Here is a 25,531-nt window from a genome sequence, read left to right on the forward strand (position 1 = left end):
CCTGCACACCCGCGCCCTTGAACCGAACACTAACATGACATTTGTTAATAGCGCCCAACCCCAACTGTCAATTACTGAACATGCAAATTATTAACCGATTCGGATCCTATTTCCGGGATTATAAATTCTTCTTCCGCCTCCTCCTCCCCACTAACCCTTCCCTCAACCCATCTCAACTCTCATAGCAGTTATCTCATGTCTACTGCACTCTTCACACCCTGAGGCATTAGAAAAACTGTACCCTTTTTGTGATCTACCGTGTTTTGACACACATGACATTTAACGAACACAATGCAGAGGACAGCTGCCTAAAAAACCAGCACGAAAAGCAGGCCATACCCATAACTAACCCCGATGTCCCCCGTGGCGATGCCGTCCCGGCCCCGGACGATGCGGGCCTCGAGACCGGACGTGTAGCGCACCCCAGCGAGGCCAGCACCGACGACAGTGAACCGAGCCTCGAATTCCCGGAGGGCGGACTCCAAGCCTGGCTTGTAGTCTTTGGATCCTTTTGCGGAATGTTTTCGATCTACGGCCTCATCAACACCTCTGCTGTTTTTGAGTCGTACTTTTCCGAGAACCAGCTTCGTGATTACTCGTCTTCGCAGATTGGCTGGATCTTCAGTCTTTATCTCTTCCTCGTCTTTCTTGTCGGTATCCAAGTCGGACCTGTTTTTGACAAATACGGTCCTCGACTTATTGTTGCCTCTGGAGGCATACTCATCGCCGCAAGTTTATTTATCCTCAGCGTTTGCGAGGAATTCTACCAGATCCTTCTTTCATACTCGGTTGTGGGTGGCCTTGGAGGCGCCCTTCTCAATTCACCGTGCTATGCGTCTATTGGCCATTGGTTCGACAAGAAACGAGGCTTTGCGACTGGAGTTGCAATGACTGCGGGATCAATTGGCGGTATCATCTTTCCCATCTTTCTACAGAAACTTCTCCCCAGCGTTGGCTTTGCATGGACGACCCGTATCCTGGGCTTCATCATCCTCGGACTCACCGTTCCCGCCACGCTCTTTATGCGCTCGCGTCTCCCGCGATCAAACAAGGTGTCATCGGTCTGGCCAGACTTCAGTATCTTCAAAGACCTGAAATTTACATTCTCTGCATGCGGGATCTTCTTTATGGAATGGGGACTCTTCGTGCCATTGACGTACATCGTGTCTTATGCCGGACGACACTCTGGCGACGCCAACAGCTCTTACACCCTGATTTCTATCCTCAATGCGGGTTCATTGCTTGGTCGTTTTCTCCCCGGTCTCTTAGCCGACAAGATCGGGCGGTTTAATGTCATTCTACTGACGCTTGGTCTCTGCATCATATCCGCATTTGCGCTGTGGTTGCCGGCTGGAGACTCCAAGGCTATGATCATCGCATTCGCTGTTGTGTTTGGTTTCGCAAGTGGTAGTAACCTTGGACTCACACCAGTTTGCGTAGGTCAGCTCTGCGATCCTCGCGACTATGGACGATTCATCTCGACGGCTTTTATGGTAGCTAGCTTTGGAACCCTCAGCAGCTTGCCCACTGCTGGCGCCATTCTCGAGGCTGGCAACAAGGGTGACACTGGCTGGACTGCTCTCATTGTGTTTGATGGGCTGTCGTACGTGCTGGCACTCGCCTGTTTCCTTGCTGCCAGGGTGATGGCTGTCGGCTGGGATGTCAAGAGTGTCTACTAAGACGACTCGATTGGAAATGTCGCTCTTCCTTGGAGATGCACGCGATGAACTGAAATGTCATGCGATGCATTGTCTTCAATTGGACGAGTATGAGCGACAGGAAATGGATGGTCCGGTGATGTATTATACCAGCCGATAATCTTTGCCGGGACCGAGGTATCAACTGATTTTGTTCAAGATGCCTCCTCGGAGTTGTATTGTTACCGCTCAATTGCTGGGAGTAGCAATGAGGAATGGGAGAACGATGTCCATTTGGATACTGGGCTTAGATAGAAACTGACTGTAGTCGCTCTTTGATCATAAGTAGATAGAATTCACTCATTTTGAATAGTTGCAAATGTAACATGCTGCGTTCCCACGGGATCAGGTTGTCAATGTCCGCGATTTTTAAACGTAAACTCAAGGGGATGCAAACATTGGAGATACAAGTCCGAAGCAAAAAGAGGGTCTCAGGTCCTCGTCATGTCCAATGACGCATCTTCCCGTCGTCTCGCCCTCACCGAGAACCCGCGATTAACCGTATCTCAAAACGCTCACCACGACAGATTCTCCACGCGCTCTTGTGAGTGGCTCTCCTTTACCTTTCACCCCGGATCATCTATGTCCCGCCCTAGATCACTCGGCATACTGACTCCGAGACCACCCGTAGCGCAAGGTCAAGCACCAACTGACCTTGTGCGTGTGTCGACCCTTTTTGGCTTAGGCCGTTGAATCCCGGCCACGGGATAATCTTGATACGAACCAAACCACGAACCTCCCGAAAGCTCCTGGTATCAACGGTTTTTCCCTTCCAATTCCAAAACCTCAAGTTAATCGTTGCAACAGACAGCGACGTTCTCTTTTCTCTCTTCACTCCCTCTCCCCTCCACCCTCCGACATCATGCAGTCCTTCGCCAGAGCCACTCGCGCCTCGGCGCTGCAAAACGTTGGCCGCCGAGCCTATTCTTCGTCGCAGTATGCCCAGACCATCAACAACCTGCGCATCAATGCCGACACCAAGGTCATCTACCAAGGCTTCACCGGAAAGCAGGGAACGTGAGTTGGCGCAATTATCGAATTTCGAGAGGATATATAAAATTAACAATGACGTAGTTTCCACGCTCAACAAGCTATCGAATACGGTACGGTCTTCGCTATATCGATGTCACGATGATACATGTGACAAAAACTGATTCTCGACAAACAGGCACAAAGGTCGTCGGTGGAACAAACCCCAAGAAGGCTGGCCAGACTCACCTCGGCCTCCCTGTCTTCAAGAACGTTGGTGAAGCCGTCAAGGAGACTGGTGCCACTGCTACTGGTCTCTTCGTCCCGTACGTCTAATCAACCACACACTCCAACGAAAACGACCCCTAACAATTTTTCTCAGTCCTCCTCTGGCCGCCGCCGGTATCGAGGAGGCCCTCGAGGCCGAGATCCCCCTCGTTGTCTGCATCACTGAGGGTATCCCCCAGCACGGTAGGTTTTCTGCAACGTCGATGGAACGTTTTGTAAGGTTTCTAACCTGGGACCCACTTAGACATGGTTCGCATCACCGACATGCTCAAGACCCAAAGCAAGACTCGTCTCGTCGGACCCAACTGCCCCGGTATCATTGCTCCCGAGCAGTGCAAGATCGGTATCATGCCTGGCTTCATCCACAAGCGCGGCCGCATCGGTATCGTCTCTCGTTCCGGTACTCTCACCTACGAGGCCGTCAACCAGACCACCCAGGCCGGTCTTGGTCAGTCTCTCGTTGTCGGAATCGGCGGTGACCCCTTCTCCGGTACCAACTTCATCGACTGCCTCAAGGTCTTCACTGAGGACCCCGACACCGACGGTATCATCATGATTGGTGAGATTGGTGGTTCCGCCGAGGAGGACGCCGCCGAGTTCCTCAAGCAGGCCAACACTGTCAACGGTGGTAAGCCGGTTGTCAGCTTCATCGCTGGTATCTCTGCTCCTCCCGGCCGACGAATGGGTCACGCCGGTGCCATCGTTTCCGGTGGTAAGGGTGGTGCCGACACCAAGATCAAGGCTCTTGAGGACGCTGGTGTCATTGTCGAGCGCTCTCCCGCTGGTCTGGGCAAGGCTCTCTACAACGAGTTCGTCCGCCGCGATCTGCTATAATTTTATAACTAAGCTACGCCTACTATTTGGTTCACCCTTGGGAGACAAGATGTGTGAGTCGGGGAGTGAGTTAGTAGAGTCCGGTTCATTGACCGAGGACTCGCTCATGGAGGGCTATTTGCATCATACTGCATGATTTCTTCGTACGTACCTGATAGAGCAAGGATGGTCTGGCTGGCGCTCAGGCTAGATTGTGGAAAGGCCTTCTGTCGTTCCTTTCCGCAGGCGAGTGTGTCATAACCCTCAGCACGCAATGCGCCAACAATGTCACATTGCATGAACCATCTAATGTCGAAAAGTGTTTCAAGCTATGGCCATGTTGGAGTATTCACATGTGACAATGCAATGTACGAGAAATTGTGTAGGCGTGCATCAAGTGAAGAATTGCCATAGACATGTCGCTGTCGACGTTGATAAAAACAATTGAAAGGCCACGGCTGTATGGCTCAAATCTCAATTGCTTTATCAAGTACAGTTATAGGGAGGCAAGAAACCGAAGAAGGATCCCAAGAGTCGTTGTGCAAAGGAAGTTCTCGATATAGGTATACAAGGTTCAAATTTGGTAATGGAGGAGAAAAAACACTGGACCTTGATGGGTCGACCGAAATAAACTTCTATAATACTTGAAATACTGGTAGGTTTGCAATCCTCAGAAGCGCTAGCTTTTGCGGCCAGAATTGAATGCTATGAAACCGAGAGAAAATAGCAATGCTTAACTATATGATATGATTGGCTCTGGTCCCTTCCCAGCCTAGGGGAGGAAAGAAAACACAGAATCTCGATCCTAAATGACAAAAAGACTTAGGTAATATAGTCTAAGCTTAGGATAACTTTTAAGGAGTTTATTTTGATACCCTATATTAAGGTTCGCTGTTTTCTTGCCCCCCGAGGCCAGCTCAGTGAATTCAGAGCTCTAGAAATGAGGCAGTTGAAAACAGCTTTGCTGTGAACACAGTCAGATAAGGCAAAGTTTTTATTGAAATACGGTATATATAAAGCAGCATTGCTCAACCACCTCCTCTTCTCATCGATGCACTCATACAACCTCACATTGAACTTGTATCCATCCATTTTTCGCGAACTTGATCCATGATATTCTATTTTTGAACCCGACACTGCAACCCAAGAGCAACACCCCCCGCAGGACGCTAACTCTTAGCGGTCTCAGTGGAGTGACGTCTGCCTCCTACGCCACAGCCTGACAAAAATCAAGGACCCCTCCCTCTCCATCCAATATCACCAACCGAATAGCCTGCCTGACCTGCACAAGACACGACCTGACCTGCAAAAGGCCTGTCTTACGGCCCAAAGTTACTTATCTCTTGTCTCCTCTCTCGACCCAACTATTCTCCTTTTTAATTCAGCTTGTTATTCAACAATCCTCAAATCTTCCATCACCGCTTTCTTCCTCCATATCATTACCATGTCTCGGGACCGGCGTGTTCTCAAGGAGCTCAAGGATATCGAAGCCGATCATGACGACTCAGGCGTCAACGCGACTCTTGTCGACAACGACTTGAAGCACCTCAAAGGAACCTTCCCTGCGCCGCCCGATACCCCTTATTCTGGAGGCACCTTCACAGTCGACATACAAATCCCTGAACAGTATCCTTTCAAGGCGCCGGTGATAAGATTTGACACCAAGGTTTGGCATCCGAATATCAGCAGTCAGACGGTAGGTCAACTTCCTTCAAAATGAGTAGAAGACATAGAACACAAGAACAGTGTACTTGGTGGATTGGCGATAGCCAGCAAGAGGCGGACTACAAGAAAGGAATTCAAGATGCTAACTCAACTTTTAGGGCGCTATCTGCCTTGACACCCTCAGCTCCAATTGGTCTCCCGTCCAAACCATCAAGACCGCCCTTCTCTCCCTTCGAATGCTCCTCGAATGCCCAAACCCCAAGGACCCGCAAGACGCCGAGGTTGCAAAGATGATGATAGAAGATCCCAAGCGCTTCGCTCTCATGGCCCACGAATGGGCTGTCAAATATGCCGGCGCTCCACGACAAGACGTTGATGTCACTAAATACCAAAATGACGTTCCAGCTGCTCCGGTCAAGGACGACGTTGCTCGGTATGTCAAAACATGCAAACGGCGAGGATAGGTAGCTAACAAGACGTAGACTTAACGGATACAACAGAAACCTTGTCGAACGGTTCGTGAACATGGGATTCGCATTGGATGATGTTGTCGAGGCCTTCATTCACTTCGGCATAGATCGCAACGGAGGCCGAGACTACGTGCTGGAAGAGGCTTACATGGGGGACGTCGTTTCTAGATTGCTACATGAAAACTAATGTGAACTCTGGGGAACCAAGAGAAGGAATGGCGATCTGAAACACAATTTCTTTAAGCATGGGATGGGGAGTTTCCGTCGGTTCTTTTTAACAATTTAGACTGGGTACGGGGTGCATTAGCTTACTTCACATGGTTCGCAGGTCACGGTAAATGACACAAGATAGGTGGTGGTTAACGGTAATATGAAGCAGCCTAATTCCTCACATGTTTGCATGGCTACACACTCTCACAATCAGGTTCTTAGGGACTGCGAGGCCGACCTCCAATGAAGTCTTGGCTTATATGAATTGGATATTTCTTTCGGTCAACCCATCAAGGTCTACTGCTTTTCTCCTCCATTACTAAATTTATATATTGAGAATTCTCTTCTACACAGCCCTCAGGATCCTTTTTTCTTTTTCTTGTTTACTGCCTCCCTACATCAGTCCTTGACAAAATAATTGAGACATACAGTAGTAGCCTTTCGTCAACATTGATGCGGCATGTCTATGATGCTGGCACCGGGCCCAAACAGATAAAGGGACACACTGAGAAATTAACCGAGTTCATAATGAACAATATCAGTTTATTATAAATCTGAATCGTAGTTTTTCCATCGACTCAACTTCTCATCGATTGTTTGAAGCCAGTGTTGAAGCTCCACGTGACCCTGCTTGAAGCTGCACGTGACTAGGCTGGAGCTGCTGTCGTGTTTCCCTGGCGCCTGGCGGTCGCTTTCATCATCACTAAGCTCGGGAGCCTCGACCTCTCTCCTCCACATCAAATCACATCCACCATCACGACTCACCTCATTGAAACCACTGCCACGCCAAACAAACGACATCACATAATCTATAGCTCCTAGAGCTGATCCTGACAAAATGGTAATCACTTTCGTCATACTGCAGCGTAACAGCTATTGACGTTATCTAGGGTCAAGGTCAATCCGGCATGGGAGAAGGGGGACGCGATGAGAAGGACAAGAAGGCAAGAAACCCGCTCAGGACCTCTATTCCCTCTCTAACAACCCAATAGAAGGATAAGCCCAAGTACGAACCCCCGCCTCGACCTACCACACGAGTCGGTCGCAAGAAGAGAAAGGCTGGCGGCACCAGCGCCGCTCAGAAACTTCCCGCCGTCTATCCTACCAGCCGATGCAAGCTCCGACTTTTGCGAATGCAGCGAATCCACGATCATCTCTTGCTCGAGGAGGAGTATGTCGAAAACCAGGAACGCCTGCGTAAAGCCAAGGCAGCCAAGGAGGGTCAATCCGCTGGCACTGATGCCGATGTCGATCGATTAGCGGACGAGCGTGGCCGTGTCGATGACATGCGAGGAAGCCCCATGGGTGTTGGAACTCTCGAGGAGTTGATCGATGATGATCATGCGATCGTCAGCAGTACTACGGGTCCCGAGTACTACGTTAGTATCATGAGCTTCGTCGACAAGGACTTGCTGGAACCTGGCGCTAGTGTTCTTCTGCATCACAAGAGCGTCAGTATTGTTGGCGTGCTGACAGATGATGCCGATCCTATCGTCAGTGTCATGAAGCTCGACAAAGCTCCTACCGAGTCATACGCCGATATTGGTGGTCTGGAGCAGCAAATTCAGGAAGTCAGAGAATCAGTAGAGTTGCCACTGCTCCATCCGGAGCTGTACGAAGAGATGGGTATCAAGCCTCCCAAGGGTGTCATTCTCTACGGTGCTCCCGGTACTGGAAAGACGTTGCTAGCCAAGGCCGTCGCCAACCAGACCTCTGCCACCTTCCTACGTATCGTGGGTAGTGAGCTTATTCAGAAGTATCTTGGTGACGGTCCCCGACTTGTGCGACAGCTTTTCCAGGTATGTGATCTCTTTGGTGTGTTTGTCTGTTGCTAACATTGTCAGGTTGCTGGTGAGAACGCTCCTTCTATCGTCTTTATTGACGAAATCGATGCCATTGGTACGAAGCGATATGATTCCACATCAGGTGGTGAGCGGGAAGTCCAGCGAACTATGCTGGAGCTTCTCAACCAGCTCGATGGTTTCGACGACCGTGGAGACGTCAAGGTCATTATGGCCACAAACAAGATCGATACCTTGGATCCCGCTCTGATCCGACCTGGACGTATCGATCGAAAGATTCTTTTCGAGAACCCCGACCAGAACACTAAGCGCAAGATCTTTACACTTCACACCTCAAAGATGAACCTCAACGATGATGTCGACCTTGAGGAATTCATCTCCCAAAAGGACGACCTTTCAGGTGCCGACATCAAGGCCATCTGCTCCGAAGCTGGTCTGCTCGCTCTCCGAGAACGACGAATGCGGGTGCAAATGGCGGACTTCCGATCAGCGCGTGAGAGAGTACTCCGTACAAAGCAGGAGGGTGAGCCAGAGGGTCTGTATCTGTAAAGCACTTGTACATGAGCGATTGGGACAGATAGATGGGTCTCGGTTATTAATGAGAAATAGAGGTTTAACAGCCACTTTGAGCGGAACGTTTTGTACTAGGGTTAATGTTTAGGCTGGCAATGGCCTAGGACTTAATGTTCAGTGTAATGTTACATGTTGACAGCGTAATGCTTTTGCAATTTTCGTAAACCGGCTGTATCCCGCCTCCATTACCCTCGATCAGTGGGCAAAACAAATTCCATACCAAACCGATACTTTATTGTCCATCCCGATATCCTCCATAACCCATACACGGATCCTAAAATGCAGACATATCATGAGGATCCCAGTTGTTGTTTCTAATACCAAGCTGGCAGATGGTGTAGGCGTAAAACTAAGTGCCGTTCTCCTTCTTCACAACCTCATTGTTCTGCACTCCGACAGGTGAATGGTTGTACAGCCACCGTGCAATGATGAAGCTCCCAATGGCCCAGCCCCAGACGAGGACGGCGATGGAAGAAGTGACGAGTAGTGCAGGCACGAGAACAAGAAGGGCAACGCCGATCCAGAAAAGAGCAAAGACGATTGCTGCGCCGAGGGCAAAGACGATGGTTGACAGGGAGAATGTGAGGAAGATTAGAAGAGGGAGGAAAGAAAGAAGAAGTTGTGATACAATAAAGGACTGTCTTTGTTAGTGATGGCTAACTGGCGGCGAGAGGGAACATACGAAGAGAACAGGTCGCGATGAAGCAAAAGAAGCAGTATTGTCGTAAGCTTTCTGTCGAGAATTAGGCGGGACAACACGATCCACGGAGCTCCGCGCGTAGGCGATGAAGCCTGATGCGTTGTCACGAGCGGTCTCGCTGTAAGAGTTTGTAGCGGCGGGAGCCATTGCTGCGATGGACGGAGTGAGAAAGGAGCGTGGATGGTTGAAGATGGTTTATGGTGTTGGTGGTACAATTTTCATTAACTATGGGAGGTGCTTGAGATAGCTCTTCAGGGAGGTTGAGGTCAGCTTCCCTCTGAGATGACGTGGGGGATGTGCTGGGTACGTACCCACTACACACGGCAATTGGGATCTGGGGTGGTGAAAGGTAAGGTACCTATGGAGAGACCAATCAGATGTTACACTTGCTTGGTTTGCTCGATATCATCGGTCTGCAAGTACCATTAAATGTAGCGATGGGCAAAGATCAATCGCGTTGACAATTAATTATAGTCTTTTTGGCCTTACAAGATTAGCGTTTATGCCCAGTCAATCTGAGTGTTGCCCGAAGAAATTTAGAAACTACCACTCCAAGTTGTCCAAACGTCATAATAACCATTCACAACTCTCCGGTTCCTCGCAAGCTCATTTCAAGATCTCCCACGGCGACTGTGCTCATCTGAGCAATCATTTGGTCAGGCGTGATAAGACTTGACGAATTCCCAACCTTGTTTCATGATTCTTGTCCAACATGCCTGATACAAGGTCGTATGCCAACTGGTTGCTCAAAGCCTCACCTCAAGACAGGCCCTCGTCACACGAGGCCTTGAGACTCTTCATAAAGTGCCCATGTTCTGAAGAAATCTGGCACGAGCGTGAATCCTTTGTCCTGCAAAAGCTATCACACAATTCATCTCGTCCAGCCTTACCTCTCTTTGCCACGCCGAGCATCAGAGCAAGCAGTATCCAATTTGCCATATGTACGCATGGAGATCACTCTCCAAATGGTTGAACTTGCTCTGGAGCAAGAAAGATATACGAGCTGTCGCTAAAATTGGTCGAACCTCCACGGATGAATGCCTTGCTCACGCCAACATCGGTCAGAAGAGGGTAGATATCTGGAGAATGGGGTTCGTTAAGCAAGATTCCATGGATACACAAGGAAAACTTCTAGCCACACATGTCGGCTTATTTACAAAAACACTTTTGCCTCAAATTTCACCCCGCCGCCCGCGCAAATAGGCATGGACATACTGTCAGTCCAGTGCGTTGACCAATAAGCCAAAATTAAATACTGATCGATTGTACAATAAAAGCAAAGCCCATTGTTAGGGCGACACAGTATTATAACGTACTGGAACTGTACAAGGCTGGGACCTTGGCGTTTGATTGGCGCTTACGTCGTGAGACCCACTCTATCCACCCGCCATCTAAGCGAGTCGCACGGTATAGCTTAAACAATGGGTCTGGTCATGATGGTTCCAACAACTTCACAACACCATCAACAAAAAGGAATGCTCTCTGTGAGGTTCGAACTCACGACCTTTGGATAACCCTAGCTTGAAGCTAAGTCACTCTATACAGATATGAGACCAACGCTCTAACCAGCTGAGCCAAGAAAGCTTTTTAACTATGATGATTGTTGATAAAATTGAGCTGTATTTGGATATAGTATTGTTCTTTTGTTTGAGTTCCCACTCATCCTCCCTGGTGGATCGCCATTCGCCCTTGTCTCGCTTCTCGTGCGGCGACGCTGCGCCTCAGTCCACGCACTACACATCCATCTTCGCTAGGCGGCCGCGTTTACTGCGCCCAGAGGCAACAGCAATACACAGTATGGTTGGACGAGATTGCGTAGGCTTAAGAGAATGCGAGATGGACGGAATTGTGATGATACAGCGAGGACGTACATAAAAGGATGAATGGTGCCTGGTCGAGTATATAGAATACAATCAGCAACCTTCAAATTTCACACAATCATTCCACTCACACGCCATTTGTGTAACTCGGAGAATCATCATAATGACTCTTTACTCTACATCCAACAAGTCCATTGAGGACGTTGATCCTCTGAAGCAAGCTGGTCAACTTCCCTCTTACTCCATCCAGCCTGATATCACAGAACACCAACAATCTCAACCTCAAGATCGAAATGCTTCTTCTACAGCCAAGCCAACAGCCGGCGAGCGGTTTCACAAGATCAGCTCCAAGGCTGGCTCGCCATTGAACAAGGCTGCCAACTTGTTTGGTGCCGAGGGATGGTGGCCTTCTACAATGGACAAGGAATGCAGCAAGGCCGCTCGAATTCTTCACTCTTTCACCAGTGAGTATATCTCAATCATAAACTATGAAAGACCATTGACTAACTTACATTCACAGGCCTCAACTCGTCTACATCGCCTACAGAAAAAGGTCCCCTCCACCCTACCGGACTTACACGCAAGTCGATGGTCAAAATCCCCCCTTCTGTCCTCCGAAGCGCTGCTGGTCTAGCCATCTTCAACGTCATCCGTGCTGGCGCCGGTCATAACTCACTCTCCGGTGGCTCCGGCATAGTCATCGCCCGACGTTCAGATGGTACTTGGTCTCCTCCGTCTTCGTTCGTTGTAAGCAGTCTCGGTGCAGGATTTGTCTTTGGTCTTGATGTCTACGATTGCGTTTGTGTTCTCAACACCCCAGAGCAAGTCGCCGCATTCACCAAGCCTCGTCTTTCATTCGGTGCAGAGGGATCGGTCGCTCTAGGACCCATCGGGACAGGTGGAAGCGTTGAGGCTGCTCTTAGCAAGACCGCTCGACCTATGTGGAGTTACATGAAGAGCCGCGGTTTGTGGATGGGTGTTCAGATCGACGGCACTATCGTCGTGACTCGACGCGACGCCAATGCTACTTTCTACAACGAACGTGGGATTACAGCACAGAAGATCCTATGTGGCGACGTTGCTTGGCCAATGGCTGCTAAGCCTCTCTTCGAAGTCCTCCAGGCTCTTGAGGGTCAAACTGATTATGACCAGACTGTTATCCAAGAAGTTGGCCCGGCCCCTCCTCCTGGCGATAGTATCTTGTCTGAGAAGCATGAGAGATACACTGATGAGCCCAAGGTGCAAGAGACCCAAGAGCAAACACCGCCTGAGATTGCTTCTCGTGATGTCAAGGAGGAGCTTCCAGATTATGAGGTTGTGAAGAAAGACGAGGAGGAGAAGGTTGTGGACGATGAGAAGGCCAGGCTTGCTGCATCAGGATACTAGTTCCCGGGGGTTTTGCGTGTTTGCTTGCTAGGCGTTGTTTGTTGTCAATCTTAGCTCAGGTCTTAGTTCTTCTTATTCCCTAAGTCTTTTAATAGTTCTCTGGAGCATTTGATCATAATGTTTTCGTTCAGCCCAATATGCATAAGGAGTTTGCGTGATTGGGATTGTCTCTTCTTGGCATCAATATTAAGTGTAGCAAGGCCGAAACTACTCAGAATCTCCGGAGTTTCCGGAGAGAAGTCGAGTAGATAGAGTAATCAGAACGGGCGTTGGTTGGTAGCTTATCGAGAGCAGTTTTGCATCGATGAATCCTCAGCCGAGGCCGTGAGAGTATGTTCTTGTCAAAATTCGTCATTGCCATTGTAATTGATATACAAATCTTGGCCAAGCTCCAACTCCAGCTATGAATATTCTTATGTATACTCACACCTCCTCATTAAACAGCCTCATCTCCAACCAGTCTGGTTCGCTTCCTTCTAGTGTTCGCATCCAGGCTCTCTATCTCCTCAACGCCACTTCGAAGCGTAGACTCGGAGTTGATAGCAGGGGCACTCGTACTTTCAGGCAACCTAACCTTCTTGCCTCCCCAGCCAGCAGCCATAGATATAGTCTGAGCAGCATAGTCCAGGTCCCCGTCGAATCCATACCGGAAAGCCTCCGTCTCTTGAAGCGGGAGGTGGTTGAAGCGCCAGTCCCAGACACTAGCATAGGTGGACCGATACGATGCGAATGCCATGATCGTGCCGATGAAGCCACCTCCTAGAATGTCATACCAGTTGTGCGCAGCGTCGATGGTGAGTGAACCAGCGATTAGGACTGCTCCGAGGAGAGGGAGGAATGTGAGGAAGAGTTTCCAGAAGGCGGGCTTGTGGTCTGCCCAGACCTTGAGTTTGGCGTTGAGCCATAGGAAGAGGAATCCGAATCCGGCGAAAGCGGCTGTTGTGTGTCCGCTTGGGAACGAAGTGATGGCATTCTGGATCCTCGATTTATCAGGCTGTGTGCAAATTTCGGTGGTGTACATGATTTGGTAGAAACCAACTCCGTTTAGGCCAGTCTTGTTGTGTGTTTTGGCGAGAGAAATATCTGGCATACAAACATCGAGAAAGTAAGGTCTGAAACCTCCGACCAGTTGCTTGAGGGTGACCTGGAAAAGAGACGCCAAAATGACGGACCAGTTCGTTCCAATGATGGCATTGCTCGCATCCCATGCCGACTTGATCCGGAATTGGGCGACGATATAGGTGATGATAGGTATAGCGATGGATATCAGACCTGATAGCCACGAGGGTAGAATCCAACCGCGATCAGGGTACGCCCATTGCGGGTAGACAATATCTCCCGAGGTCGCATTAAAGGTAACGGGAAATGTTCGAGTGATGATTACCGGAGAATGATAGATCTAACGAATTAGCAGCGATTAAAAACACAGAGAACAAACATACACCAAAAGCAACGGCTCCAACTACGGCCATGGTGAGTAAATCGTGCCAGTTGACAAGAAACCATTGTCGCATAAACGTCTTGAACTTTTGCTTCTTGGTCTGGGACCTGTTGGCCGCGGCCGAGTTGACTCTTGGGAGGAGAGGCATGACGACCTCTGAGTAACTATATTGAATTTGCAAAAAGAATGTCGCGAGAGAATTAATTATTAGGTCAAGAAGAGAAATGGGGAGAAGAAGATAAGGTAGTCTACGTAGGACAGAGCTTAGCTTGTGGTTGTCGCATGCCAGTGCCTGACGTCATTGGCGTGCTTAATCGATCGGGATCGTAAACCTTTGTGATACAAGCCACAGAGACTCATCAAGTCTGAATAAGACACAGTACAACATGAAATAATATCGTTATTGGTATGGCCAGTATAATCTATATAAAACAAAAAAACTCCATCGCATGCTAAATCTATCACCATCTATTCAAACGCCGTCCACCATGAATGAATCATCACTTCTTCAACTCTCCAGGCCCCTTGATTCCACTCGCGCGACTGCGAACACGAGAATCATACTTGAGAGTCTTATCACCAATAGTCCCATCACTATTCGTCGTTGAGCCCGACACACAAGGCTCGTTGTTCCACGCGACGCCTCTAGCACGTCTCCACGACTCAATAGGCGAGGCCAACATGCGCTGCGTATAAAACAGGCGACAGTTGGCAGCCTCATACCGAAAATGCACAGGGTATCCCTCGAGGTTATCCTCAGTGTAGCCGTTCAGCGAGTTGACCTTGCCGACACCGCCTGCGGGGAGGGGAAGAAGAGGTGGGTTCTGCGAGCTGGGGAATGAGGACGATGCGTCGCTGAGGATAGAGGCCGTCTCCTTGTCGGTCTTTGCGTTGGCGCGGACGTTGGCGATTGCGCTGGTGATGTCGGCGTTGAAGTTGAGGAGAGTTCCCTTGACGCCGCCCATGGCTTGCATGGCTTGGTTGAGAGGACGACCGCCAAGTGCGAGTGTGCGAATGCCGTGGTTGCGGGTGAGTAGACCGGTCAGGATACCACAGGCAGAGGCGCAAATACCATCAGTCACAATAATAATGTTCTCAGGCTTCCAGGGAGCTTCCGCAACCAAAGGCTTCCTCTCGGGGTCGAAGCCATTGATATAAGCAGGAATGCTCTCATCCCAAGGAACAGTCTTGTCAGTCTGGAAGGCTGCAGTGACATTCTGGCCCTTGACGGTATAAGGACCATAAAACTCCTTGCCTGTCTCGAGGTATTTGTTACCAGGAGCGACGGGGTAATACTCAGATCTAGTGATCAGAGACTTGACGAGGTTATCATAGTCGACTTCAGCAGCAGCCTCAAGAGCAGGGTTGGCGCGATATCGATCCCAGCCAGTGAACTTTCCCTCTGGAAACAAGAGACGATAGATGGAGTGGGCGAGAATCACCGAACCACCGCCGTTGGCAGACATATCGATGATGAGCTTATCACGACCAGTAGCCTTGGCCGCCTTGATGAGCTGAAGAATAACAGCTTGTCCCTCCAGGATGAACTTGGTCATGCTAAAATCGGCAGGGGGGTTGCTGATGTCTATACCAATTGGCAAGAAGCTCAAGATGGAGAGAACAGCAGTGTCTTTGTAGTCATCACCATTGAGAAGGTATGCAGAGACAGCGTTGCTGGATTGTTTGACCAGGGGCTTAGGATATCCGGGAAGATCATCGTCAGTCTCCTGGTTTGAACGACGCTCATTGGCAGAAGGCTCTTCAGTGGTGGTGTTTGTGGGAGTGATTTCAACATAGTAGTGGAAATCCTCACCAGACTCGATACCAGAAAGGTCAACGGTAGCAGGGACGACCAATTGGTTGACAACCTCCAACTTGCTGCCATTGTGGAATTCGATGGTATAAGTATCAGGAATCTCGAACTGGGTGAAGAGGGTGCTACTAGACGATCCAACAGCACCACGAGGGATAGATGCAAAGAGGCCGTTGTACTGAGCATCAGGGTCCTGGCTGTTTGATGTCGCGAAAGAAGCGTCCTCCTCGAGCCACTCAGCGATTGGGGTACCGTCGATGGACTTGACAGCTGAAGGGGCGTAGTCGAGAAGACCTTGGTTACCACGGCTAGTGTCGATGACATGGAAGATGTATGGCAGTCGAAGACCGTTGGCAGACACGGACTCGAATTCGACACCTCGTCGGACGTAGTAGAAGGCGTTGAGAAGAGCGGGAGGATAGTCAAAGTGACCATCGTTGGCAGCAGCAAACTATTATCGTAAGTACACCATTGCACAAAGAATCGAGAAAACTTACAAGGCTTCGCAGATCTGTCATGACTTCATATTGAGTCTTGTACTTGTTGTTCTCCAACTTGCTCCGAATCGTATCAAACCCCCCAAGAACATCCACACCCGGAAACAGATACTCTTTCGGCGGATCAGCAAGAATCTCAAGCGTACTCTGAAACCCAATCAAAGGCTCAAGATAGTCAAGCAACTCGAGATCCCGCTTCTTATCCAAAGGAACAGACTTAAGACAAGCAATACCAACAGAGGGAGGAATAGCAAGAACAACAGGCTTCCCAGGCTCAGGTTCAGCCTCTACATAAGCCTGACTTATAAACTTGCAGGGCTCGCTCTCAGCTTCAGAAAGATCCCGCGATGAAATGAAAGACGGTTGGTTTCGAGCCTGGTGCATCACCTGTCTAGGCTCAAGGGCTGCGAAACTAACCCCCGCGAGGGCTAATAGAATTGAAGGAATCATGATGGTTGTGAATATGAGTGATAGGGCTGGAAGATCTTTCTGGATCTCTTCCAGCCCTTATATGCAGTTCATTCTTCAAGACCAACATATCCGAGTCCTGCATCGTGGCTGGGTGGAACTTGGGCTAGTGCTGAAGGCGTTGCTTACACCAGTAGTTTCACGGGCTGTGCTGACGGCGGGACCTGTCAGCGGGAAACAATTATCTACAGGCCTGTCTTTTTTTCGTTTATTTATTCTTCAATATGATTGTCGAATGAGAAGAAAGCGGGAAGTACTTTGGTGCAGATCCTTTCTCAATAATCCTCTCGAAGCGCCAACTCGTACGTTTCAACTCCATCATGAAATCCTACATTGAATAACTGTTCCCGTCATTCTGCCTAACGGCTTTTTAGTCTATTTTTAATAGACCGCCACAAGGCTTCTTTCTGTCCCATGGGTATTCAGCTGGGGAGCATGGCGCACCCTGCGCCACTCATGTATCGTCCTGAGTCCTAGTCCCCGTTAAATGTAAGCATCGTCTCCGTGGCCGAATGGGTCAGTTCTGTTCTACGGAGTTTGGATGGGTTTTCGTTTAGCTTACAAGGTAAGCATGCTTTTTAGCGTGGGAAGCTGAAGAGATGGCGTTGGAGGAGTGATCAATATGGCAGGGCGCAGGTGAAGTGTTACTGGGAGGATGTTTTTCGGCACCGAGGGGTTGTCTCCGATGGGCAGAAGATTGCTACTCGACTTCTAGAACTGGGATAGTCGGCTTTCAGATCTGTCATCTGGAAAACGTGTATGGCTTCACAGATCCGTCGCTGCGCCGCATCTCTCGTCTATTGTTCCAGAAGGACGTGTATGCAAACAGTTTGCTTCAATCTCGAGGCAGAGTCTGGCTGTGTTTCCAGTAGTCGCGATCACCAATGTTCCATGGAATAATTGTAACAAAACAGCGACCCTCGTACGACCTTGAGGCTCTCCCTTTCTCCTCGACCACTGGATCAAATTATTATTTATCTATTTCTTGCTTTTATGCGTTATGTATCTTCATGTATGAGGAAAGGCTCCGTGGGGCCAACACCCAAAGATTTCAATAGCTGCTCAACCCTATCGCCCTTGATCTGGAAAGACAAAGCCGGAAAGCGCCCTCTGCTGCTCTCAGGTCGCTCTTTTAATGCGTCTTTGGCCAAGAGCCATCAAAAAAAGATAGCCGGTATAGTGGGGAGTACAAATATACAAGGCGAGCGGTTCATCATAAGCCGTCGTCTTTATTTAAGATCATAATTCTACGCGTTGTCGTGAAGTAAAAGGCAGCTTCTAAATCCACGGACACGTTATGCTTAAATGAGCACACGTGGGGACTGGTGTTTATTTTTATCCAGCCAATTAGAGTCACACAGCGTTGACACGACGCGACACAAGGGTGTTCATCGCATGACAACAGAAGATCAAGCCATAGACTATAGCAATAAAAAAAATAAAAAAAAATTGGTAGCTTCTCTTTGATTGAGCGTGTCTAATGGAGCTGGTTAGTATATGGTGATTGACAGAAGCCTGAGGACTACTTACCATCCTTAGTGCAGGGGCCATGCTAATCTTCTCTTGATGGAAGTTAGTGGGAGTTGAACGAGGGTGCTTTAGAATAATTACCTGTATCGTTTCAAATTGACCAATGTGTTCCGAAGAACGAAAGTTATTTAACAACTATGAGCTATATACCCTTGACGACAACCATCTATCACAGTGGCTTTTCGCAAATTCGCATATGCTATATGACAGGCTCTCTGTATTATCCTCACGCTCTGCCTTGTACAGTTTGAACCACTCAGTACATTACCCTGCCCTGAGCTACAAGCAGCTCCTCCGCTCGTAGTTGAAGATTCGAGTGTGAATTCAACTCTTGAACCAGTACCGATCACCATGGTGTCTATTTCACTTCAGACTGCGCGATGCTAAATACGCAACACAGGCCTGATGAGAACGCCAAACACCGCAAACAAGCTCGGAAGATGCTGGAGGGTAAAGAAATTTTATAGCAAGAAAAGCCCGCAGCCAGTGGCTTCATGGCCTCGTGTGCCCTAATAGAAAACAGTTGTTAGATGTCCAGGCGGGTCCACCAAGTATTAGTCAATTGGCAACCAATGCTGTGTAACTCAAAAAATAACTTGCACGCGACAATAACTCATTCACTCCTGATGCAATAGGCTATTTCTTTCAGGGCCTAATAAGGGCGAAAGTTCGGCCAGAGTTTCTGTTAATAAATACCTTGCGAAGTTGCAGAATTGTCAGATTATTCACTGTATGGAATACATATTGCCGCTTCTTAAATCCTAAAGGGAATTTTCCCTAACTTACTAGATCTGCGATGTCGGCAAGATCCCATACAGACTCTTACAAGGAATTGCCTGCACAACCATCATCCCTCACCGGGGTGGTAGCGAAAGGAGACGTAGCTCCAGAATTCCAAAGACATGGCCAGGAGAGTTAGAAACTACCCGGACATATCTCTAAGGTTTTGAGCATCCAGACCAAAACAACAGCATCTGGTGGTGTCACGCTATCTATCACCCGGGAGTCACCCAACGTCGACGCCGACCTGAGCACAGCAGATAAACTGGAAGAAGAGTATTTTCGAGAGTCTGGGGCCCTCGAGCTTGTTACGCGTTGTGATAAACAGCTCGGTCTCTCTGCCTACCTCCCCGGCACTTCAAGAAACATTGCCCGTTTCCAAGAAAGGTTCTTGGCCATTGTCTCAGAGCTGGTCGACTATCCGCGACAGCTTCCATTTCCCAACTATAAGCGATTGACACGAAATCAAAGAGCTATGTCGACAGCCTTTTATACCATATGCAACACTAGCAGCGCCTCTTCAATCACAAAGCTTCTGCTTCTCGCTGTGCCGACACAAGTACAGGATCTTTTTGGGAAAATAAGTCCAAAATTTGAGGACTTGCTGGGATTGCCCGAACCCACTGCGCTTGAGAAGACACGTTGGCTGGTCTATTTTGATGGGACAGTCCGCTGGGAAATGGAAGATCACCCTGATGATCCTTTTATCCGAAGAAGAACAGGCGTTATCGTTCGCCGTGGAAAATATGTAGGCTCTTCAGTTGACTATCGGGGTGGAGGTGTCCGATTGGATCGGCATGTCAGTGCAGCCAGGACAAAGTCAAGCCCTGAAAGGCAGCAACTTCATCATCAGGAGCTATGCCAGGAAGGAACAGCGGCAAATTTGCGTATCCTGGCATCTTTCGATCGGGATCCTTGCTACAAACCCTATGTTCCTTTGCTAGAAACTATCTTCATGATTCTGATTGGGACGTTTGCCGGTAGAGAGTCATTTGGGCGGCACAATCCAAAGCCCTGCTATGACCTTTATGACAGAATTCGAGATCACGCGAAAATTCCGGATATTGATGGTGACGGTCTCAATAAAGCTCTATCAATACACCAAGGGATGGTCGGGCAAGCTGTCAGCCGACAGACGTTTCTTTGCATAGTATGCAATCGAGAACTTAAGCCAGACACATCTGAGCGAGACCACTGTCGTCTTGCAGAACCAGGAGATCCGCTTGGACCGCGGCGATGTCAGACTTGCCATCGGCATTTCATGAAACACAACGAAGAAAGGAACCCCAGTTCCACCTTGCAATTTGAGGACCGAGGGCAAAAACGCACACAGCATGAGTTGTGGTTAGCTGCAGGGAATGCTGATGTTTATGGGAATCCTGCATGTGCAGCAGCCCGCGTGCCTGGTTCGTCGTTCACCGGATTCATGGCGGATGCCAGGTGTGCAAACTGCGCGGATTATCTCAATCAGCAAGCAGGCAAAAGCATTCCTAAGAGTCAGAGGCGAGAAAGGCAGCCTCAAGCCAAGGAGCTAGAAGCGAGAAATCATTCCTGGACCCGTGAAGAGGATGACCTTTTGCAGAGTCTAGTAACCACAAGCATCGCCAAAACGGCTTGGAAGAAGCTTGCAGTAGACCATTTCCCCCAGATGACTGCGCAGTCGCTCAAGGAGCGCTTTGCTCTGTTGAGAGCTGAAGCTCGCAAAGTAGTAAGGAAAGTGCCGAATACAACCCCGACAGCTAATCGAGCATCTAAGTCGCGAGCCTGGGCAAATAGCGAGCTCGAGATTTTGAGATCTGGGATTTCAGAAGGAAAGACTGCCAAGATTATGCATGAGATGTTACCTGGACGAACGTTGACAGCCGTAAACTACAAAGTGAGTTGGTTGAGGAAAGCGGGATATACCCTATCTGCTCACCCACCACAGAGCAACCCAAGGTCGATATGATTGAGTTCGTTACCCAATTCTTCGACTTTCAACGACTTGTACAGCGACAAAATAGGATAACGGCGAGTAGGGGCGCTAAGATAGCTGGTTTGCCGATTCCCTCTTTCGTCTTTGAACTCGATACGTATCCCAACGCGCAATGCTTGACCCCCAGAGTCAAAATGGCATACTTGTGGGTGCTGAAGATAGGCGTGAGGATGCTCGACGTCTGGGTCAACTGTGATCTCGACGATAACGTAGACAGCGGTGGCATCATTGAGAGGAGTACTTCTTCGTGGAACTTTTGCCCCAAAAAGACCGATCATTGAATCCCCACTCCACTGAGTATAGAACAACTGGACACGCCAGTCGCGGTCTCGTCCTCGACTTCTCTCATGCTTCAGCTCGCGTTGTGTTCGGAAGCTCCAGATGGCGGGCGATTCGATAGTTGGGGGCTTTTGTTCTTATCCAGGTATTTCTCGCATCCGAGAAGTCCAGGTAGTGAATGTAGTGAATGTAGCAGTCGAAATTCTTGAACGTGCTTCTGGATTGTAACTAGTCGCGGAGGGTTTAACACATCTTGCACGAAACTCACCCTGTCAGGCCCTGTGAGGAAAGCTCCAAGTTGAATGTTCTCTCGGGGCACTTGGCACAGTCCAGCGTGGCCTTCAAGGAGAGCCGTTCCGTATCCTGTCTTGATGTGCTCTTACCGTAACAAACTGCGGCCAGGCATCAAACGCCTTCACATGTAGCCTTAGCCTCGACGATACAGATACAGGGTTGGTACAGTCCCAGTATGCATTGAGAAGCTCGACGTCGAGGGAAGCAGATTTACTGAGCCCGAAGCATGTAATCTTACTGAGTCACAAAGCTGAGAACGGCTCTTTGTGCACGTCGTCTTCTCACTCAAGATCAAGGTAGTCTATTACATTACAATGTATAATTTTCACCCAAGCACTTCACTGACTGGCATAGCAATCGCGCAAGATGGCATTAGACATCTATCTCGTTCTAATCACAAGCCATGCAACACCGGCGATGCTAGATACACAAAAAGGAAAAAACACAACTAGTAAAAAGCGCACGTTCCTAAAAAGCCACCGCAAGAAACTTTAATCATACCAAGATCGGCCCATCCAAAGAACCTCCTTTTTACAGAAGGACCATACCGGCACCGACAATACCGGCGACGGCCATGTAGGCGCCGACGGCAAAGTCACCGAGGGAGAAGACGCGGGCGATGGAGGCAGCCTGGAGACCAAAGTTCTCGTCGTCCTCGCTGCTGCTGTTGGTTCCACCGGTGGATTCGGAGGCGACGGCGTGGGTGGCAGTGGCAACCTCCTCGTTGATCTTGCTGGCGGAGGCGAGGGCAGACGAGCAAGAGGACTGGCTCTCGGCCTTCTGGGTGGTGGCCTTGCCCTTGAAGTCGCAAGCATCGGCAGCGGACTTCTGGGAGACGTAGTAGGCGTCGAGGATATAAGCAAGCTTGGCCTCGTCGGAGCACATGCTGTAGGCACCATAGATACCGGCAGTAGCGTTGGCGTTGATGGCAGTGCAGATCTTCTTGTCCTGGCCGCAGATGTAACCAAAGATATCGTTAAAGTCCTTAGCCTTCAGGTTATCAGCTGGGACACAGCTTCGGCTCTTGACCATGCAGTCGCAGAGGTCGGAGTCGGGGACAGGGGGAAGAACGCTGTTGGCCTTCCAGTTCTTGGACTGCTCAGGGCAGGTGGCGGCCTTGCCGGTAGGCTTGTAGCTATCCTCCTCGACACCGGTAGGCTTGGCGGCGTTGACCTTGCTCTGGAGTGCGGAAAAGTCCTTAAGCTTGACAGCATCATCGTTCTTGTTGATCTTGACGAGACCGTAGTCGTTGGCCTCCTGGAAGTACATGTAGACAATACCACCGCTAAAGACCTCGGTCATGATCTTCTCATCGTAAAGGGCGGTGGTCTCATCGAAAATACGGCCAGCAGCACCATCGGGCTCGTTGCAACCATACTCAGCAAAGAAGACGGGTACAGAGTAGTTCTCGAAGAACTTGGCCTGGTCAGTGTAACCAGAGTCCTCCATGCTGCTCTTACCGCACCAAGAGTAGATGTTGTAACCCCAGTAGTCGATGCGGGAGTCGTCGTCACCGCAGTTGAAGTAGTCGGCAATCTGCTCACGAATATCGACATCGTCGTTGGAGGCGTAGCCGACACCGAGCCATCGGGAGAACTTGCTCTTGATGTGCTTCTTTGTGTCACGGACGGCGGCCTTGACGAAAGCAGAAGCCTCTGTGTTGGAGACGTTGTTGGAGACCTCGTTACCGGCAAAGAAACCGACCACGTTGTCGTACTGACCAAGCTCATCAACGACTCCGATGTAGCGCTCATACAGCTCAACATCCCACTTGGGGTCATCACGGTTGATCGAGACGCTGGGCTCAGAAAGATCAGAGATGACGTAGATTCCAGCATCGTCGAGCAGCTTCATGCAGGCCTTGTGGTCGGCCGTGGGGTCGATGGCGTAAGTTCGGATGATGTTGGTACCGAGCTGCTTGAGGAGAGGGATATCACGCTTGCAAGCATCCTCATCGGCGAGAGGATCGATGTACTTGGTCTCCTTAGTGTTGGTCTGACCAGCGGCGGCAGTATCCTGTTGGTAAGCAACACCCTTCATGAAGAACTGAGTTCCGTTGGAGTAGAAGAGCTTGGATCCCTTGGAATTGTCAATATCAAATCGCGATACCCTGAGGTCTGGCGCATACCTTCATGGTGATGGGCTCCAGCTTGGCGCTGGCAGCCGTGGCCGCCGCAGCGACAATGGCAGCGGAAAACTTCATTGTGTTGTGTATCAAACGGCAAGTAAAAAGAACAGAGAGTAATGAATGACTAGAATGAGGCGATGATTTTATTCAACGCCTAAATTGTTGTTGGAATGCTAGAACCCCTTTTTCCTTGAGTTCACGACGAATGAGCCGGAAGAGAGGCAATCGGATCTAGTAGCAAGAGCGTTGTAAATGAGTGTCGGGAAAAGTTAAAATTCGGCCTCAAAGTAACGAGAACCGATAGGAAAAAACGGCGATGAAGAATTAGAGGTTAGCGAAGGTTTGATGAAGGAAGAGAGAAGGAAGATGGAATTCGAGGGATGGGGCGATTTGAAAAGTAAATGGAAAATGGAATGCATGGGGTGGCTAGCACTGACACTAAAGCAGTCTAGCTACGGGACCATCCCTGGGCTTCTGGAGTGGCCCCCCCAGGCTCCCCTGAACCTCAGTTGCCCAAGCCGCTAATTGTCCTGGCAAGGGGTTGGCAGCGGCTGTGCTGTAGTGGAAGAGCGGCACTGTGCCTGCTGCGGTGAAGAGGTCGGTCCCCGAAGAACCAGCAGATCCTCTCGAGGATTGACGAATGAACCAACCACGGGACAAAGAACCCCTGTCGGTTGCGAGGCGCAGTTGAGAGATTGAAGCTTGTTTGGGTCTTGCCCGGCGCCATCCGTGGCCAATCAGGGGTTGCTGCAGAGGGATCTCATCTTGTTGACGGTGGTATAGTGCTTGGAGTCAATGCACACCGTAGCTCTATCTCGCCTTAGCAAAAGCTTGGCCTCGCCTGGTGCATGGTTTGTTAGTACCTCACGAGATTGCACTGTACAGAATAGGGGACAATCTCCACCCAATATCCGTTCTACGACAAAACATCAGGGGTCTCACCTGGGTTTGGTCTGAGCCGCCATTGATTCTGCATCTCGCCTTGAGCATGTATACGACATTGAATGACACTTGGGAAATTGTCTCGAGTCGCTTGCGGTGGGACTCATTGTCTACGACTTTGACCGCGTTCACTTGGCATGATGAATACGGAATTGCAATATTATCCTATTAAATGCCTATGTCTTGTCCTCTTGGCTCACAATTTTCGGAAGTTGATTGACAACGGCGAACGGCGGCGGGTGAGTTGATGGGTGCATCGGGTCGAACAAAGAGCTTACGTGTGTTCGTGTTGCGTTGATTTCGATTTCCCTTCCGGGATGTGTATGCTCGGCCCGGTTGGTATCTTTGTCTCAAACGGGTTCGTCAATCCTTTCAATGGCGCGTGTCATTCCTATCAGGGACACTGTATCTCTCACTCCTGTTTCCTGGTTGGTTCCTCCACCTATCGTACTCTGAAACCGATGCAAAGCAGAGCATAGACGCTTGTGCACATCTATGGAGCTCATTATATCCATCCCTGACCCAGCCAGCCCAGCTTGCGTTCTTGCATGAGCTTGACTGTGATATTTTTGGACGGGTTCTTTGTTGTTTCTCCTTGATCAGCGCTGGGACCTGTCTATCATCATCATATATAGTGGTTCAGACGACGACAACTCGAAGCTTGATCGCGTTGGCGATGGATAGACGGGACATGAACAGTGGAGTACGGTTCTGTCGATGGCGGGTCGAGTTGCAGTCATTCTTTTGGATCATCGATTCCATTCCTCTCTCGGTTTTGCGTCGTCATCATCTTCCATCCTTCATTGTCCTCGAATCTTGTAGTAGACGCTACCAACGCCATAAAGGACTCGGCCCCAGGCATCGTGAGTCTTTTGTAACAGTCCATGCTGAGGGCGTTTCTGGTTATGCCGTTGTTCCGGCCGGTCTGCCGAAGTCCGGTGATAGTGGCCGTCGTGGTACACGAGTTCTCCCGGCATCGTTATCCGTATTG

At 49.6% G+C, this 25,531-nt stretch overlaps 9 protein-coding genes and 1 non-coding gene across 10 annotated transcripts; 5 read left to right on the plus strand and 5 right to left on the minus strand.

Annotated features, from left to right (window-relative positions):
* Positions 1–272: 272 nt before the first annotated feature.
* J7337_010511 (uncharacterized protein) lies at positions 273–1,679 on the plus strand (the record flags this gene model as incomplete). The annotated part of the gene is made up of 1 exon (XM_044828094.1): positions 273–1,679. The coding sequence occupies one exon, from the start codon at positions 273–275 to the stop codon at positions 1,677–1,679; it is 1,407 nt and encodes a 468-aa protein (XP_044676648.1).
* An 880-nt stretch (positions 1,680–2,559) lies between these two features.
* Positions 2,560–3,788, plus strand: TCA8 (Succinate--CoA ligase [ADP-forming] subunit alpha, mitochondrial; the record flags this gene model as incomplete). The annotated part of the gene is made up of 5 exons (XM_044828095.1): positions 2,560–2,714; positions 2,772–2,800; positions 2,866–2,992; positions 3,049–3,137; positions 3,199–3,788. 5 exons carry the CDS (start codon positions 2,560–2,562, stop codon positions 3,786–3,788), a joined length of 990 nt encoding a protein of 329 aa, XP_044676649.1.
* A 1,423-nt stretch (positions 3,789–5,211) lies between these two features.
* J7337_010513 (uncharacterized protein) lies at positions 5,212–6,089 on the plus strand (the record flags this gene model as incomplete). The annotated part of the gene is made up of 3 exons (XM_044828096.1): positions 5,212–5,463; positions 5,591–5,865; positions 5,915–6,089. 3 exons carry the CDS (start codon positions 5,212–5,214, stop codon positions 6,087–6,089), a joined length of 702 nt encoding a protein of 233 aa, XP_044676650.1.
* Positions 6,090–6,950: 861 nt separating this feature from the next.
* Positions 6,951–8,463, plus strand: MTS2 (26S protease regulatory subunit; the record flags this gene model as incomplete). The annotated part of the gene is made up of 3 exons (XM_044828097.1): positions 6,951–6,953; positions 7,105–7,911; positions 7,957–8,463. The coding sequence occupies 3 exons, from the start codon at positions 6,951–6,953 to the stop codon at positions 8,461–8,463; spliced, it is 1,317 nt and encodes a 438-aa protein (XP_044676651.1).
* A 373-nt stretch (positions 8,464–8,836) lies between these two features.
* Positions 8,837–9,334, minus strand: J7337_010515 (uncharacterized protein; the record flags this gene model as incomplete). Its single annotated transcript, XM_044828098.1, has 2 exons — positions 8,837–9,124; positions 9,170–9,334. The coding sequence occupies 2 exons, from the start codon at positions 9,332–9,334 to the stop codon at positions 8,837–8,839; spliced, it is 453 nt and encodes a 150-aa protein (XP_044676652.1).
* A 1,329-nt stretch (positions 9,335–10,663) lies between these two features.
* Positions 10,664–10,771, minus strand: J7337_010516. Its single transcript has one exon. It is a non-coding gene; the product is annotated as a tRNA-Met (tRNA).
* Positions 10,772–11,170: 399 nt separating this feature from the next.
* On the plus strand, positions 11,171–12,393 carry J7337_010517 (uncharacterized protein; the record flags this gene model as incomplete). Its single annotated transcript, XM_044828099.1, has 2 exons — positions 11,171–11,471; positions 11,528–12,393. 2 exons carry the CDS (start codon positions 11,171–11,173, stop codon positions 12,391–12,393), a joined length of 1,167 nt encoding a protein of 388 aa, XP_044676653.1.
* Positions 12,394–12,829: 436 nt separating this feature from the next.
* Positions 12,830–13,982, minus strand: J7337_010518 (uncharacterized protein; the record flags this gene model as incomplete). The annotated part of the gene is made up of 2 exons (XM_044828100.1): positions 12,830–13,792; positions 13,836–13,982. 2 exons carry the CDS (start codon positions 13,980–13,982, stop codon positions 12,830–12,832), a joined length of 1,110 nt encoding a protein of 369 aa, XP_044676654.1.
* A 352-nt stretch (positions 13,983–14,334) lies between these two features.
* On the minus strand, positions 14,335–16,594 carry J7337_010519 (uncharacterized protein; the record flags this gene model as incomplete). Its single annotated transcript, XM_044828101.1, has 2 exons — positions 14,335–16,098; positions 16,145–16,594. 2 exons carry the CDS (start codon positions 16,592–16,594, stop codon positions 14,335–14,337), a joined length of 2,214 nt encoding a protein of 737 aa, XP_044676655.1.
* Positions 16,595–22,001: 5,407 nt separating this feature from the next.
* On the minus strand, positions 22,002–23,673 carry J7337_010520 (uncharacterized protein; the record flags this gene model as incomplete). Its single annotated transcript, XM_044828102.1, has 2 exons — positions 22,002–23,549; positions 23,599–23,673. The coding sequence occupies 2 exons, from the start codon at positions 23,671–23,673 to the stop codon at positions 22,002–22,004; spliced, it is 1,623 nt and encodes a 540-aa protein (XP_044676656.1).
* Positions 23,674–25,531: the final 1,858 nt, after the last annotated feature.

This window comes from Fusarium musae, chromosome 8, assembly GCF_019915245.1.
Source record: "Fusarium musae strain F31 chromosome 8, whole genome shotgun sequence".
Classification (NCBI taxonomy): Eukaryota; Fungi; Ascomycota; class Sordariomycetes; order Hypocreales; family Nectriaceae; genus Fusarium; species Fusarium musae.